The 14,215-nt window shown below is 33.5% G+C and overlaps 2 protein-coding genes across 2 annotated transcripts; one reads left to right on the top strand and one right to left on the bottom strand.

The window, feature by feature from the left end:
• Window positions 1-5,702: 5,702 nt before the first annotated feature.
• On the top strand, window positions 5,703-9,908 carry SULTR3;4 (sulfate transporter 3;4). Its single transcript, XM_022287982.2, has 13 exons — window positions 5,703-6,154; window positions 6,453-6,501; window positions 6,589-6,796; window positions 6,955-7,126; window positions 7,481-7,546; window positions 7,746-7,859; window positions 7,969-8,085; window positions 8,220-8,346; window positions 8,437-8,723; window positions 8,802-8,992; window positions 9,114-9,202; window positions 9,309-9,385; window positions 9,477-9,908. The coding sequence occupies exons 1-13, from the start codon at window positions 5,810-5,812 to the stop codon at window positions 9,618-9,620; spliced, it is 1,986 nt and encodes a 661-aa protein (XP_022143674.1). The 5' UTR covers window positions 5,703-5,809; the 3' UTR covers window positions 9,621-9,908.
• Window positions 9,909-10,907: 999 nt separating this feature from the next.
• LOC111013526 (structural molecules protein) lies at window positions 10,908-13,922 on the bottom strand. Its single transcript, XM_022287993.2, has 3 exons — window positions 13,064-13,922; window positions 11,761-11,987; window positions 10,908-11,377 (listed from the first exon to the last, which is right to left on the bottom strand). Exons 1-3 carry the CDS (start codon window positions 13,285-13,287, stop codon window positions 11,370-11,372), a joined length of 459 nt encoding a protein of 152 aa, XP_022143685.1. The 5' UTR covers window positions 13,288-13,922; the 3' UTR covers window positions 10,908-11,369.
• Window positions 13,923-14,215: the final 293 nt, after the last annotated feature.

Genomic DNA, 14,215 nt, shown 5'->3' with positions numbered 1-14,215 from the left:
AGTTATTCTAATTTATTATTCTGTTTAATAAATTTTATATTATTTTAAATTGTTGTAGATGACAATTTATATTTGAAATTGAGAAATTAAAATATTATAAACCTACCGAATCCCACTGACTCAAAAGACTAAAATCTTTTGACAAGACTGCAACTTTGTATTTTGAATATACCAAGCTATTTCATTTTATTTTTCTTTCCTGGTGTTTGAGTTTACACTTGTATAGCTATTTTCCACAAAAAAGATTCAAAGGGAAAGAAGTTTTTATCTTACTTTACTAAAAATATATATTAACTAAATTTTATATATTATATCGAGTTCTAACGATAATTCAAAATTTTCAAATTATTTAATGATAAAGCATATTTTGACGTCAAAATCGGAGAGATTTGTGCCAAATCTATGCCCACTGTCAAGAGAGAGGAAAAAGAAATTATTGTTGAAATTATGTTTAAATTACAAATTTAACCTTGATATCCAAATCACTGTACTGATCTTTTGTTGAACTAACCATTTCAATTTTTATTTTTTATTTTTAAAAATGAAGCTTAAAAGTACTATTTCTACGTTAAATTTTGAAAATTGAAAATAAAAATTCAAATACTTTTTCAAGAGATGTAATAATAATTTTTAAAAATAAAAAATGAAAACAAATTTTCTTATTTGAGCCAAAAAAAACAGTGGATTAATGTTTCATGACACGACACGGACTTAATAAATAAACTTATAATTCAACTTGAAATTAATCACGTGACAATGTGACATCTACATTCCAAATAAGAATGGAATTTATTTACATCACATCAAATTTAGGAAATAAATAAATAAAATGAAAAAAAATAATTAGTGGATGGGAAATTTCGAAGGGCAATATATATGTTTTTTGAAGCACAATGAAACAGAATAAAACACAACTTAATTACAAAGAGACAACATTTTCACCGAATAAAGGGCGGTGAGACGAAATCTCGATGCTGGCGCATCGCCATATCAAACCGACGGTCCAGATTCACTGCCCTTCTGGTTCGTTGGATGGACGTATTCATTACAAATTCCTTTTTTTGGTTAAGTGAAAATGAAATAAAATAAAAATATTCCATTCAAATTTTCAAATTGCTCATTACTCGCGTTTAACTGTTCATAAATACGCAGTTTGTTTGGATTCTTTTTATTTTACTTTACTTTTCTTAAACAAATAAATATGTAATCTTCTAAAGCTAACGTCAAACCAACAAAAAAAAAATTTAAATAAAGAAAATAAAAGTGCATTCTTTATTTTATATTTTTTAGTCTGTCACAGCCGCAATAATTTCATAAAATATATATATATATATATATTATGGTACCCATTAAGTTACAAATTTGAAATTATAGATTATGATCTATATTTATTCAATAAATCTTACGATGGTTGGATTATGCATACTAAAAAAATTGATCAAAGAGACATGACAATAAAAATACAGCATGAATGTTCAAAAGAATGAACTTTTAATAGAAAAATAGAACAACCTATAAATCTCAAATGATCTCATATGAGATCTAGAAGGAATACTATTTTTCCGAACACAGCAAACAAGATGTAAAATAATCGAAATCGGACAAGAAATATAAATACAGTTCAAGTAATCCTCCCTATTCCACATTTGGGTGAAAAAGAATGTTTAAGAATATAGCCAGTAAAAGCAAATAAAATCACGTGTAGACTTTTATGTGGCTTTGTTTTGTAGTCACTTTCGAAAACGTTTTTGAAAACTAAAAAAAAAATTAAGAATTAAAAATTTGGTTTGAAATAGACAAAATTGGAAAACGGAAATATGATGTTTTAGAGATGCATGTGAAGCCTTGTTTGAGAATGATAATGGGACGACATGTCACCAGGGGACGAAAACTGATTGGGCAGGATGGGTTGCAAGTGCAAGTGTCGTCTCACGCATAATGGTGTCGTCTCTCATGGCTCCTCCCTAGTCGGCAGTCCCGCCGTTCAGAGATGGCAGAATCTCCAACTGATCAAAGCAATGCCTTTATTATGGACTCTTTTCCCGATGCATTTTATTAATAATTCAAGTCACACGCCATACGATTTTCAAAGGAAAAAAAAAACAGGAGGAAATTTTAATTTAAAGTTTTAAACTTATAAAAAAAATAATAAAGATTATATCAAAGTTTTAAACGAAAAATTATAAAACATGACAAAAATATATATATATATATATATATAAATTAACAAAGATAAATTAAAGTTGATTAATATTAATATTATGTCTATATGGGCGACATTTTGAATTTTTTTCATATTTTGTCGATTTTTTTGTAATATTATGGAAATGCCAGATTTTCCTCTCGTGTAGATGTCGAACTCATAGATACATAGAAATATCGACATTGTGACCTTTAATACTATTGATTATATATACATTTTATGTTAAAATATTATTTTGATCTTTTACTTTAAACTTTGGCTCATTTTAGTTTTTTACTTTTAAAAGGTTCGTTTTGGTTTCTATATTCTAAAAAAATAATTATTTTCGTTCTGATTTTAAAAAATTTTAACACAAATTATACGCATAACGTAACGAAAACTCTTTAATATAAAATCATTTCTACATTTTAATAAATATATCGAGTGTAGTGTCATGTCGAAATTGTGATAAAATAAATTAGAATAAAAATAAAATTAAAGTACCAAAATGGTTAGTTTTAAAAAATATAGAGACCAAAACCTAAGTAAACCAATAGGAACATTTTTAGAGTACCTAAGCCAAAATAATAAAGCTGGGAGTAAAATGACGAAAATAATATTTTAACCCAAAGACTTGTACTTGATGATCAGTCATCAAACATTTAGAGGATGAATTAAACCATCTAAAAGTATTAGGATGAGAAATTAAAACTCTTCTTCTCTTAGGTTGCCTATTTCATCTGCTCATGGTGATTAATTCTAACATTTATTTGATTCATTTTTTTAGTTCAACTCGTGGGTAGAAATTTCAACTTTCAACATTTTAATCAACATTATACCTTAATCCATTGAGATATGGTTATGTTAGGCATAATAATTAACTTTTAACCTAAGATAAAAATAAATTTTAAAGTGTTGCATTAAAATTTTATAAGAAAATAATAAATTAGAAAAATATATAAATAGTAAACTACAAATATTTCTAAATAATGTTATACTTCAAATATTAGTTTAATTTGACTTTTTTTAATCAACTTATTATTATTATTATTATTATTAAATGTCCATATCTACATCTACAAGAATCAACCCGTAAAAAACTATCACACATAACATATTTAAACAAAATATTATATATCAAATTCCAAAGCTATGGCTTTCTCATTGTTCCAAAGCTTAATTTATAATCTCACATTCCAATTTGATTTTTAATTTAACTAAAATAATTAGAGCATCCTAATTTGTATAAATTTAAATTCACTGAATCTTTCAAATGTGGCCTTACTGACCCACTGGAGTTGTAAACAAAGATGGGGAGTATTTTTTCCATACTTTAATGTGTAATGGGAAGTTGAAAATTTGTTATTTTTTATTTAAAAAATATGAAAAAGTAATAAGAGGCCAAAAAGAAAAACAAAAACAAAAAAGGCAACTTCCAACCATTAGTGAAAAAGTGGTGGTGTGGGCATGTGCGTGGAAAAACAAAGTTTTGGCTTTTCACTCGTTAGCCCTCCAACAATATTCGGTCGTGGTTAATTCGAGCATGGACTAAAATATAAATATAATAGTATTTTAAAAAATATTATCATTATCACTCGTTTTTGACCAAGAGATCGAGAGTTCGAATCTTCCCCAATTCTATTTATTATACCAAAAAAATTATGTTTGCCTCCAACTAAAAGGTTGTGAGTTCGTATCCGTATAAGATATTTATACATATGATTCATAATTACTTAAGAGACTGATGAACATTTGTGACAGTCAAAACTTGCTTGAGAGTACTCCTTTCTCCCCTCACAAGACGACATAAGTTACAAACTCGCTCGTAAGGTTGATGGCAGTCGATCCCGAAGAATGGATTGGGTCATAAAGAAATAAGATACAGATTTTACTAGGACGAATGTTGTATTTTCAAACCCCGGTTCGAACAGGAGAAGTACGCCATGCTAATGTGCCTTGGATGATCCACATCTCAGGGTCAGGCGCTGATGAGCACATTGAACTATCCATGTGGCTGAGAGCCCTCACAGCCCAGGCACAACGACGCAATTATCAGGGGCGCGCTCTACCACTGAGCTAATAGCCCGTCGTGCGGGCCTCCCGCTGGGGGCCCGCTATGCCAAAAGCGAGAGAAACCCCATCCCTCTCTTTCCTTTTTTCGCCCAATGACAAACTCATAGAATATAATGACGTGAAATTTTATACTATGTACTTTAAATTCATTCCGAAAGCTTAGTACCACGAAATTTAATATATGAGAATTTGAATATAGACCTATACAATTTACCATTTAGCTGCATATATTTTCATATTTGTTAATCGATCGAACAAATTTCTCACCTTCAAGGATCTTAACCATTTTTTAAAGTTAATGGAAGTAACTTTCGAATTTTTTTTTTTTAATTGGGTTAGGATTTCATAAATGTTTTTAGAGAATAAAATAATTTAACAAAGATATTGTGAGTAAACAAAATTTTTATAAACAAAATCGTGATGAAACAAGTTTGGATAATCAGTTACATCTCTGACCATCCTTTTTTTTTTTTAATACAGTAAACAAACCATATTTCCATAATATAAAAATTCATAATTAATAGCGAATTTGCGATGATTTTTTACCTAAACATTTGAAAAAAAAAATACTAATTAAGTGTTTCTCAATATATATATATATATATATAAAATCTTTCAAGTTTTTTAAAATTTCTCAAAATCACTCTTAAAATACAATCCAATTCCAAACTCATTAATCCAATTATTTTTTAAATTAAAATATATATTCATTAATTAGGAAAATTTTGACAAACAAGCCCCATTCCAAATGCAGAGGCTATCTCCCTTCCAGAAAATGAAAAACCATTAATCTCGATTTGTTTCCTATTATATTTGGAACAATATCCAATCTTAAATAATAATCAAACATTATCCAAAAGAAGATCAAGTTTTTAACAAACAAGATTTTGATAATACCTGGAAAACAGTAACGATAAAGGGAAAAAAATGGTTAATTTACAAATCCAGTCCCATAAATTTTTTATTTAGTAGTTACGATTTTGTTGAATCTCACAAAATGTCTATAAACTCACCTTATCCATTTGAAAATCCACGACACAACTAGCCAAATAGAAGAACAATTTGTGAGGTTATTAACCGATCAATTAAAATTAAATTGAAAATTTTAGGGGACGAAAATTGTGATTCAAAAAAATAATAATAATAAAGAAGCTATTATTAGCCGAGTATTTTATTTACACGAAATTAAAAAAAAATGAATGGAGGTGGTAGATTAAATATTTAGATTCTTCTTGTTTTGTTTTGTGTGATTAAAATTGAAAATTAATTCGATGTAAAATGACGAAAAATGCCCTTGTACATGCAGAAAAAGCGACCACCGAGTAACTACCATTTTGTGCTCCCTGGTAGTGCATAACCACCCCAATTTTCTTTTCTTTTTTCTTTTTTATTTTATTTTATTTTATTGCTTTTTTTTCCAGCTCTATAAATTGCGATCCTCTCGATTTCATTTCCCAAAGCGTTCAAAAATACTCTCACAGTTTCCCTCTTGTTTTTCCATATCTATCACTGGTTCTGGCGAAGAGAGAGGAGAGGGAAAACGTTGAAACCGGCATGGGAATCAATTCCAATCGAGTGGAGAACTTGGAAAGTCATGAAACGGTGGTGAGAATTCCGCCGGAGGTAATGCCGGCGTCACCGCAGGCGGCGGACGAGATTCATAAGGTCTGTATGCCGCCGAAGCGGACTACTCTGCAGAAACTCAAGCACAAGTTGTCGGAGGTGTTCTTCCCCGATGACCCGTTCCACAAATTCAAGGACCAATCGTCGTTCCGAAAATTCCTTTTAGGTCTTCAATTTCTGTTCCCGATTTTCCAATGGGGACCGGAGTATACTCTTGCTCTTCTCAAGGCTGACGTCGTCTCTGGTCTCACAATTGCAAGCCTGGCTATTCCCCAGGTATGAACAAACCGCGCCATGCAATCGCTCTTTTGAATTCCCCCGTTTATTGTCATCATGTTCTGATTAGGCTGGGGCTGGGATGATTCAACTGGTTCTTATTTATGGAATGTGGATTCCACTCCACTCGTTTTTGTTTTTTCAAAAACTGGTCAAGTTCGTCAATCTTCATTCTGGCTTAATTTAATACAGTTGTTTTTTTTTTTTGTTTTTTAGCCCTCAGAAAAAAGTGCTTTCTCGAGACCTCGCATTTTCTTTGTCTTTTTGTCTTAATCATTTTTTTTCTTTTCGAATTCAGGGGATAAGTTATGCGAAGCTTGCTAATTTGCCTCCAATCATCGGATTATGTAAGTATATTTTCTTCCATTTTCGTCTTAATTAAAGGAAATTAAACCACCAGAAGTTAAGTTTGATTTGTGAACTTTTTGTTGCAGATTCAAGTTTTGTGCCTCCGCTGATATATTCTATCCTTGGAAGCTCCAGACATCTCGCCGTTGGCCCAGTTTCAATTGCCTCCTTGGTCATGGGATCGATGCTGAGTGAAGAAGTCTCCTTCACCAAAGAGCCAACCCTGTACCTTAAGTTGGCTTTTACTGCCACCTTCTTTGCTGGCGTTTTCCAGGCATCTTTGGGTTTGTTAAGGTATAAAACCAAGCACAGTCAACTTTTGGGTTCCCTATATTGTCATTTTCCTTCACAACTAATGAGAATCGCTTGATGGGCGGGTGTGTTGAGAATATGTATAAGAGATTAAATTTAATCTTGTAGTTTAACAGCTTGGTTCTAATTTATTCTTACAGGTTAGGCTTTGTGATTGATTTTCTGTCAAAGGCTACCTTAGTTGGCTTTATGGCTGGTGCAGCAGTCATTGTGTCATTGCAACAACTCAAAGGGTTGCTTGGAATTACCCATTTCACCACCAAAATGCAATTTGTTTCTGTCATGTCTTCTGTTTTTCAACGCAAAGATGAGGTAAGTGCTTGCAGCATTATAGGGTGGGAAAAATAAAAGGGAAGGAAAAGAACAAGCAATCCGATGTAGCAGTTCACAATAAAATTCTCTTCACTATTTCAAATATCCTATTTAAGAATATTGGGGATTTTTTTTTTTTTATTAAAGATGGCTTTTATATAAACCAAAGCTGGTTCATCTTGTTAATGTAGTAAGAATCTTGGTTTTTATTTTATTAGCTTAATTGAAGATATTTTTCAAGGGGTTCAAAAAAAAATTTCTTTTAATTCTAGATGCTCTGAGGTGTTATAACTGATGGGGCCCTTTTTGTCTTTTATTAATTTACTTTTCTAACTTGGTGCAATTAATGTGCAGTGGTCCTGGCAAACTATTGTTTTGGGCTTCAGTTTCCTTCTCTTTCTTCTGGGAACAAGGCATATAGTAAGTGGCTTTATGTTTTGCACAAATTGATATTATTGCTGTGATTTATGTTTTCATAATGGCTCTTTCTGGCCTTTTAAGGTGTGATTAGTATGGTGAGTCATGAGCATCAAGGAGTTGGGCCTCAATGTTTTTAAAAAAAGAAAACAATAATAATAGTCTGGTTCTAATTTGTTCAATCATACATGAATTGAAACAGAGCATCAAGAAACCGAAGCTTTTCTGGATTTCAGCAGCTGCGCCACTGACATCAGTTATTTTGTCCACTCTTTTAGTCTTCCTTCTCAGAACAAAGGTTCCAAGAATCGCAGTGGTACGAACTGATATTCTTAAACTACAAATTGGTACCCCGAAACTGATACCGACGAGAATAGTTATTTATAACCAGTTACTGATTTCCTCCTTCGGTGTTCTTTATATAGATTGGTCATTTGCCAGAGGGCTTGAATCCTCTATCTCTGAACATGCTGTACTTTTCTGGTTCTGAATTGGGACTTGCCATTAAAACTGGCATTATAACTGGAATTCTTTCCCTGACTGTAAGTATTGTTTCAGAAAGCTATTAAGAAAAGATTTAGACTTTTCTTTGATAAGCTTATATCCTGACTTTGGTTACTTTTCCAAATCTGTGTGGCTGAACGATCCTTTTCATTTTTGTTCTTATGACGTTTAGGAAGGAATTGCCGTGGGAAGGACGTTTGCTGGTTTGAAAAACTACCAAGTGGATGGGAATAAAGAAATGATGGCTATTGGTTTTATGAACATTGCTGGATCTTGTTCTTCATGTTATGTTACTACAGGTGTTTGTTACCTTCCTACCTAACTTTCCCTGTGACGTTATTTGATGTTTTAAATTTAGAAAATTAAAACTCTTTGGATTGATGTTTCAGGATCGTTTTCCCGGTCTGCTGTGAATTATAATGCCGGGGCGGAAACAACTGTCTCCAATGTAGTGATGTCTGCAACAGTGCTCATAACGTTGTTGTTTCTAATGCCACTGTTCCATTACACTCCAAATTTCATCCTAGCAGCCATCATTATAACAGCAGTGGTTGGGCTAATTGATTACCAAGCGGCACTCAGGTTGTGGAAAGTTGACAAACTCGACTTCATAACTTGTCTTTGTTCTTTCTTTGGCGTTCTTTTCATCTCGGTTCCACTGGGTCTTGCCATCGCGGTAAGTTTCTTCATTGCTATAACATTAGTTTATTGCGTTGCAAGTTCGTGTCACTGACTGGCTCATCGGAAATTTCAGGTTGGAGTTTCTGTTTTCAAGATTCTTCTGCATGTCACCAGGCCAAACACCATGGTTTTGGGCAATATTTCTGGGTCTGAAATATTCCAAAACCTCGACCGATACCAAGAAGCCTCAAGAGTGCCTTCATTTCTCATTCTTGCCATTGAATCTCCCATCTACTTTGCAAATTCAACCTATCTTCAAGAAAGGTGAGCTTGATGTAATATAAAGAAATTAGTTCTGAATATCTAGTGGATGAGTTTCTTGGGGCAATAATCTTCTGAAAAAATAAATCATTTTACCATTAACACAACTATCTGTCTCGAGCAGGATGCTAAGATGGGTTAGGGAAGAAGAAGATCGGATAAAAGCTAATGAGGGCAGCCCTCCGCTGAAATGTGTAGTCCTAGACATGACAGGTATGTTAAGAGTAAACAATTTACTCCTAAACTGGTAGAAAAGTTCCTTTTTTCGATATTATCCCGCCCGTATAGTTGGCTCACACTTGTCAAATGTTTTTCTCAGCTGTGGCATCCATAGACACAAGCGGTATAGAAACAATATGTGAACTTAGAAAGCTGTTGACGCAAAAATCACTGCAGGTACGAACCATGTGGCTAGAACTGCTTGTATAGCAAAATATTCTCCTGGAAACTGTTAGCTAATCAAATTTTCTGCATTTGTTTCATTTAGTTTGTTCTTGCAAATCCTACTGGAAACGTGATGGAAAAACTGTACAAATCAAATGTCTTGGAGCCGTTCGAGTTCAATGGCCTGTACCTCTCAGTTGGAGAAGCTGTAAAGGACATTTCTTCTTTATGGAAGAGGCGGCCATAACTTACATCTTCAACCTATCTTAGAGAAGAGAGACAGAAAATAGATATAGATTACTAGTGACGACGAAAAATCGGCCGTCGAGGAGAGTTTTTTCTTTTCCTCCCAGGGTTAGGAGAACAGATTCCCACCCTTGTTCAAGCAATTTAGAGGCAACGAAATGTTTCAATCTTTGTGTTTCTTTCTTGCTCCCAAGTTCTTTACTTTGCATTCTCCAATACACTACACAAGCTATCTCAGTGTTTGATATCTCAAATATTTTGACAATAAAGTTGAGAGATGTTACTTCCATTATTGCATTGTTTAGTGCAAGTTTTAATCACTCTCCATTAATAATTGAACAAGTTTCATTGGGGCTTTAGACTTTATTTGCAACTCCAGCTGTTAGGAAAAGAGCATCCTTTGTATTCTATGGACATTTGTGCAAGATATTTAGTTCATATTGGCATCTTATACAAAGCTTGAAACACTAGCCTTGTTCAAAAAACAAAACAAATTTCTGTTTATGCTGATTCCATATTCAAAAGCTAGATCAGCAAAAGGCATCGTGAAAGACTAAATAATTTAATGATCAAATAAAGTCAAAGTGAATGACCTTTTTCTTCATCCAATCAAATCTTAATCGAATATTGACTATTTAACAGCTTGTTCGGCTGGACAATTTTAAAAGATTGTGGTTCAATACGCTTATAAACATTGAGATTTTTATAACATTTTGTACAACATTTAGCAGAATCAAATAAAAATTTAACTTCGTCAAGATTTGCACCGTTCTTTTTTCTTTTTTTCTTTTTTTTATAATGCAAATCCGATTGGAAGAAGTGGACACTTTAAAATTATTTGCTACAGATCTTTATAAGATGCCTTGAAGCGTAAGAAAAACGCTTAAACTGATACGAAAGAAACCATACAAGGATGTAACGAACCAACACAACTTAAAAAACGAATCCAACCCGGATCGGTTCAGGCCGAGTCGATTTTAACCCACCAAAATTAAGGATTTTGTTTTCCTTTACCTTATCAACCGACTCGGTTATTCCTCTTGTCCGAGAACTGACCCGACCCAACTCAGTCACACGCCTAGCGACAGTGAAAGCCTTTATCAAGAAGAGGAAAGCAAGCAGTGTCGTAGCAATAAAAGAAAAGACGTTTTATGGTACAGCAAAGTAGCAAACCCAAGTCCCATAAAGACGAGATAAATCAACTGAATTCTCCTTTAGTTTACATATTAAATTTTCTTTATAATCATGGTTTTTTCACTGTCATTGAAACTTCACATGGAGAGAGAAATGACGAGAAGGAGAAAAAAGAAGTCTCATTTCAAACTAAGCTGGAAAACTCATCTGTGTTAACAATTAAAAGAATAAAAGCAACTAATAATATATCCTTTAACCCAAAAATAAAATAGGAACAAAGCTCATACAGCCATTAGTCATCGCATTTTTTCTCCATTGGAAGTGACACCCTCCCCTCCTCCCTCTTTCCCCAGCTTACAAGAATTTCCTGGAATCAAATTTTCATGCAAAACTTCCAATCATTTGAAACACTGGTTCATAATTCTGTGTACCAATCTCTGTTATTTTCCAGTATTTGCGGTCGATAATCGTATCTCAAAGTAGTTCTTCTCCTGAATACTAAATTGATTTGGCTCTTCATCAGCTTTATCCACTAGCTAGGCAGATTTAATAAGACAGGCCACCAAAAATCACACACATCAAGAGGTGGTGTTCTTGAAATTTGAACTTCTCTCGCTCAAACATCTGCACCAAAATATGCTTGCATTATAGTACAATTGAAACCGCTCCTCAGTTGAGGCGAGAGAACTAGAATAGGAAGACCTTTTTGCTATAATCTTAAACAGGAAGACCTTTTTTTCGACAAATAAATAGGAAGCCTAATAATTCTGATTGAAACATGAAATTAATCCACAAACGTACATATCAGAATAGTATCAACTCTAACTGCAAATCCCAAACATAGAATGGAGTCACATATAAAGCTAACATGAAATAAATATTGTGTACTATGCTACTAGCAAGAATTTTGACAGTCAAGTTAGTTAGTATTGTGAGTTGTGAATTTTCATCGCTGTGAATGGCAAAGAAGATTCTTTTGTTAATTTCCCTGAGGAAAGAAGCCTTACTTGAACGCAATCGTGTTATGGGAATTTCTCGCAGTTCCCGTTTGATACATAGATATTCACCCAGCAAAGACATCACTACAAGCCCAGTACCATTCACAACCCACCACGTCATTGAGGAAGGCCACCCTCCATATATGATACAGATGAAAAGGTGGATTATATAGAGTGTGGCTGAAAAATCTAAACACTTCTTTGCCCTTTCGATCAAGTAAACCAAATATCCTGCTCTGAATGAACAAAACAAAAAAATGTAATGGTGAGAGAAGCTGATATAAGTTGTGGATGAAGTAAAGAATATGATCAAAGAAACAAAGTTTAAGATTCAAACTGGTTGCATTTTTTAGTACAACATGTGAGGATGAGGGATCGAACTGGTTGCTTTGAAACCAACACTATCAATTGTATCAAACATATGGAAAAAGAAACAATATTCTACGGTTCTGCTCAGGGCAACATTCAACATAATCAACATCTATTATTGGGTATTGTTCCAAAACGATGTTGCTGTTCTCCAACCGCCCTGATCCCCAACCCAGCTGAAAACACCATTTAGGAAAAAGTTCAAGGGAGCAAAATGGCTGCGCCATCTTCTCTGACATAAAAAGCATGAACAATCATACATCACCCACACATTCTAACCAACTCACTTTTCCATTCCATAGGGTTTCCAAATTTAAGTTATTTCATACGCAATTTGAAATAGAATTTATGACAAGCAGACCCAGTAACCCGAAAATATACCAAGTTAATATCTGTGAATAGTAACAGAGAACACTTAAAAGGGCAACAACATCCACATATTTCTGCAAACAGGCCAAAATGGATTTAGGATGATGGGAAATTAAAAAGGTGAGTTCTCAAAACAAGTAGCCAACTAGTACATATGGACCTTAATTGAAATTCTCAAATCAATTACTGAAGGAACAACAAATATGATACTAGCATACTGCAAACCATTGAAGAAAATAATTTCGGGCATCAACCAGTCAAGTGCATTATAGATTACAACAAAAAAAATGGCCTCGTTAAACAATAACATTAATATTGTTATGGTTAACAATCATAACAATATCAGCAAGAAGGGTTTATCTATTAAATTCCAAATAATCTAATAAACTGCAACTTCTATAAATCAAGTGTAATGCAGTATTAATATGCGTCCAAACTCCAAAGTAGTTTTGATATATAGAAACAGGGAAGACAACCAACTTTGCTTGAGATTTGTCAATTATTTCAAACCATGCATTGCAAATATACATAATACCAGATATGGCGGGGAGAAAATCCATAACATAATTCTTACCCAGCAAGCGCACTTAGCAGGAATGAAGCAATAACACACCAACCAGTGGCTGTAGAAACGGTTATTGTAGCATAATCAAAGAAGTAGACAAGGCTGATCCGAGAAACGCGAGTCCCAACTAGAGTCGCCAGCAATATGCCAAGAGTAATGTAGTACAAGCATTGAATGCAAACAATTTGGGCAACAATGAGCCAAGGGTCCCATACCACTGTACCATAGAACATGACTCCACCACCCGATTCAAGCTTCTCAACCTCAAGTGAACAGAACCCAACTTCTTACAGTGCAATCGAACAATCAACTCGTGATGAGGAAGCAAATAAATTTCCCAACAGTAAAAGACTTCTCTTAGCTATCGGCTCTCAAATTAACAACGAAATCCAAGAGAAGCCAATTTTTCTTCGCGAAGTTGTACATCCCTTCGAAAAAGAACTCCCAAAATCAAGAATCCTCTCGCTGGCCCTGGTGCGAGAATTTGACAAACTTGTTTCGTTCGATCTGGATCAAATAAATCCTAAATCTAATCTACCCATACTAAATCCATATGATATACAACTACAGAAACATTCAGAATTGAAGAGAGAAACAAATCCCGAAAGAATCTAACCCCAGAAATCAAACAAATCCCGAGTCGCTAATACAACGAACGAATCGCAATGCCTTCCAACCAACCAGCGAATAAGAATTAGATCAAATCTGACACAAATAAAAGCGTCAATCTTGAGATCGAGATGAGACAAAATGAAGAACTCGGCAGCGAAATTCAGGTTTCCGTCTGATATTTTAGGTCGCGTTGGTGCCTCTGGTGCGGAAATTTCTTTCGCGGATATGCGCTACAGTTGTAAAATCGAAGCTTTCATTATTGTAATGTATATTGATAATTAGTTTAAATTACAACTCTGGTCCCCACATTTTTAGTTAGGTAACTGATTCAGTATTATTATGTCAATTTTAATCACAAATTGGGAAAAATATTACTTTTCATTAATTGTTTTTTTATTAAAAAAACAGGTTGTGGCTAATTAGAGGTTTATCTTTTTTTTTAATTGGAAGAGACTATTTATCGTAAATATTACTTTTTATTTTTTTATTAATTCTTTTTGTATTATTCCAATTAATTTTTTTTTATGAATTGGAAGAGACTATTTATTG

This window comes from Momordica charantia (genome assembly GCF_013281855.1).
Source record: "Momordica charantia cultivar OHB3-1 chromosome 9 unlocalized genomic scaffold, Mcharantia_2.0 BLBB01000009.1, whole genome shotgun sequence".
Lineage (NCBI taxonomy): Eukaryota > Viridiplantae > Streptophyta > Magnoliopsida > Cucurbitales > Cucurbitaceae > Momordica > Momordica charantia.
This window is presented reverse-complemented; position numbering and strand designations above follow the sequence as displayed.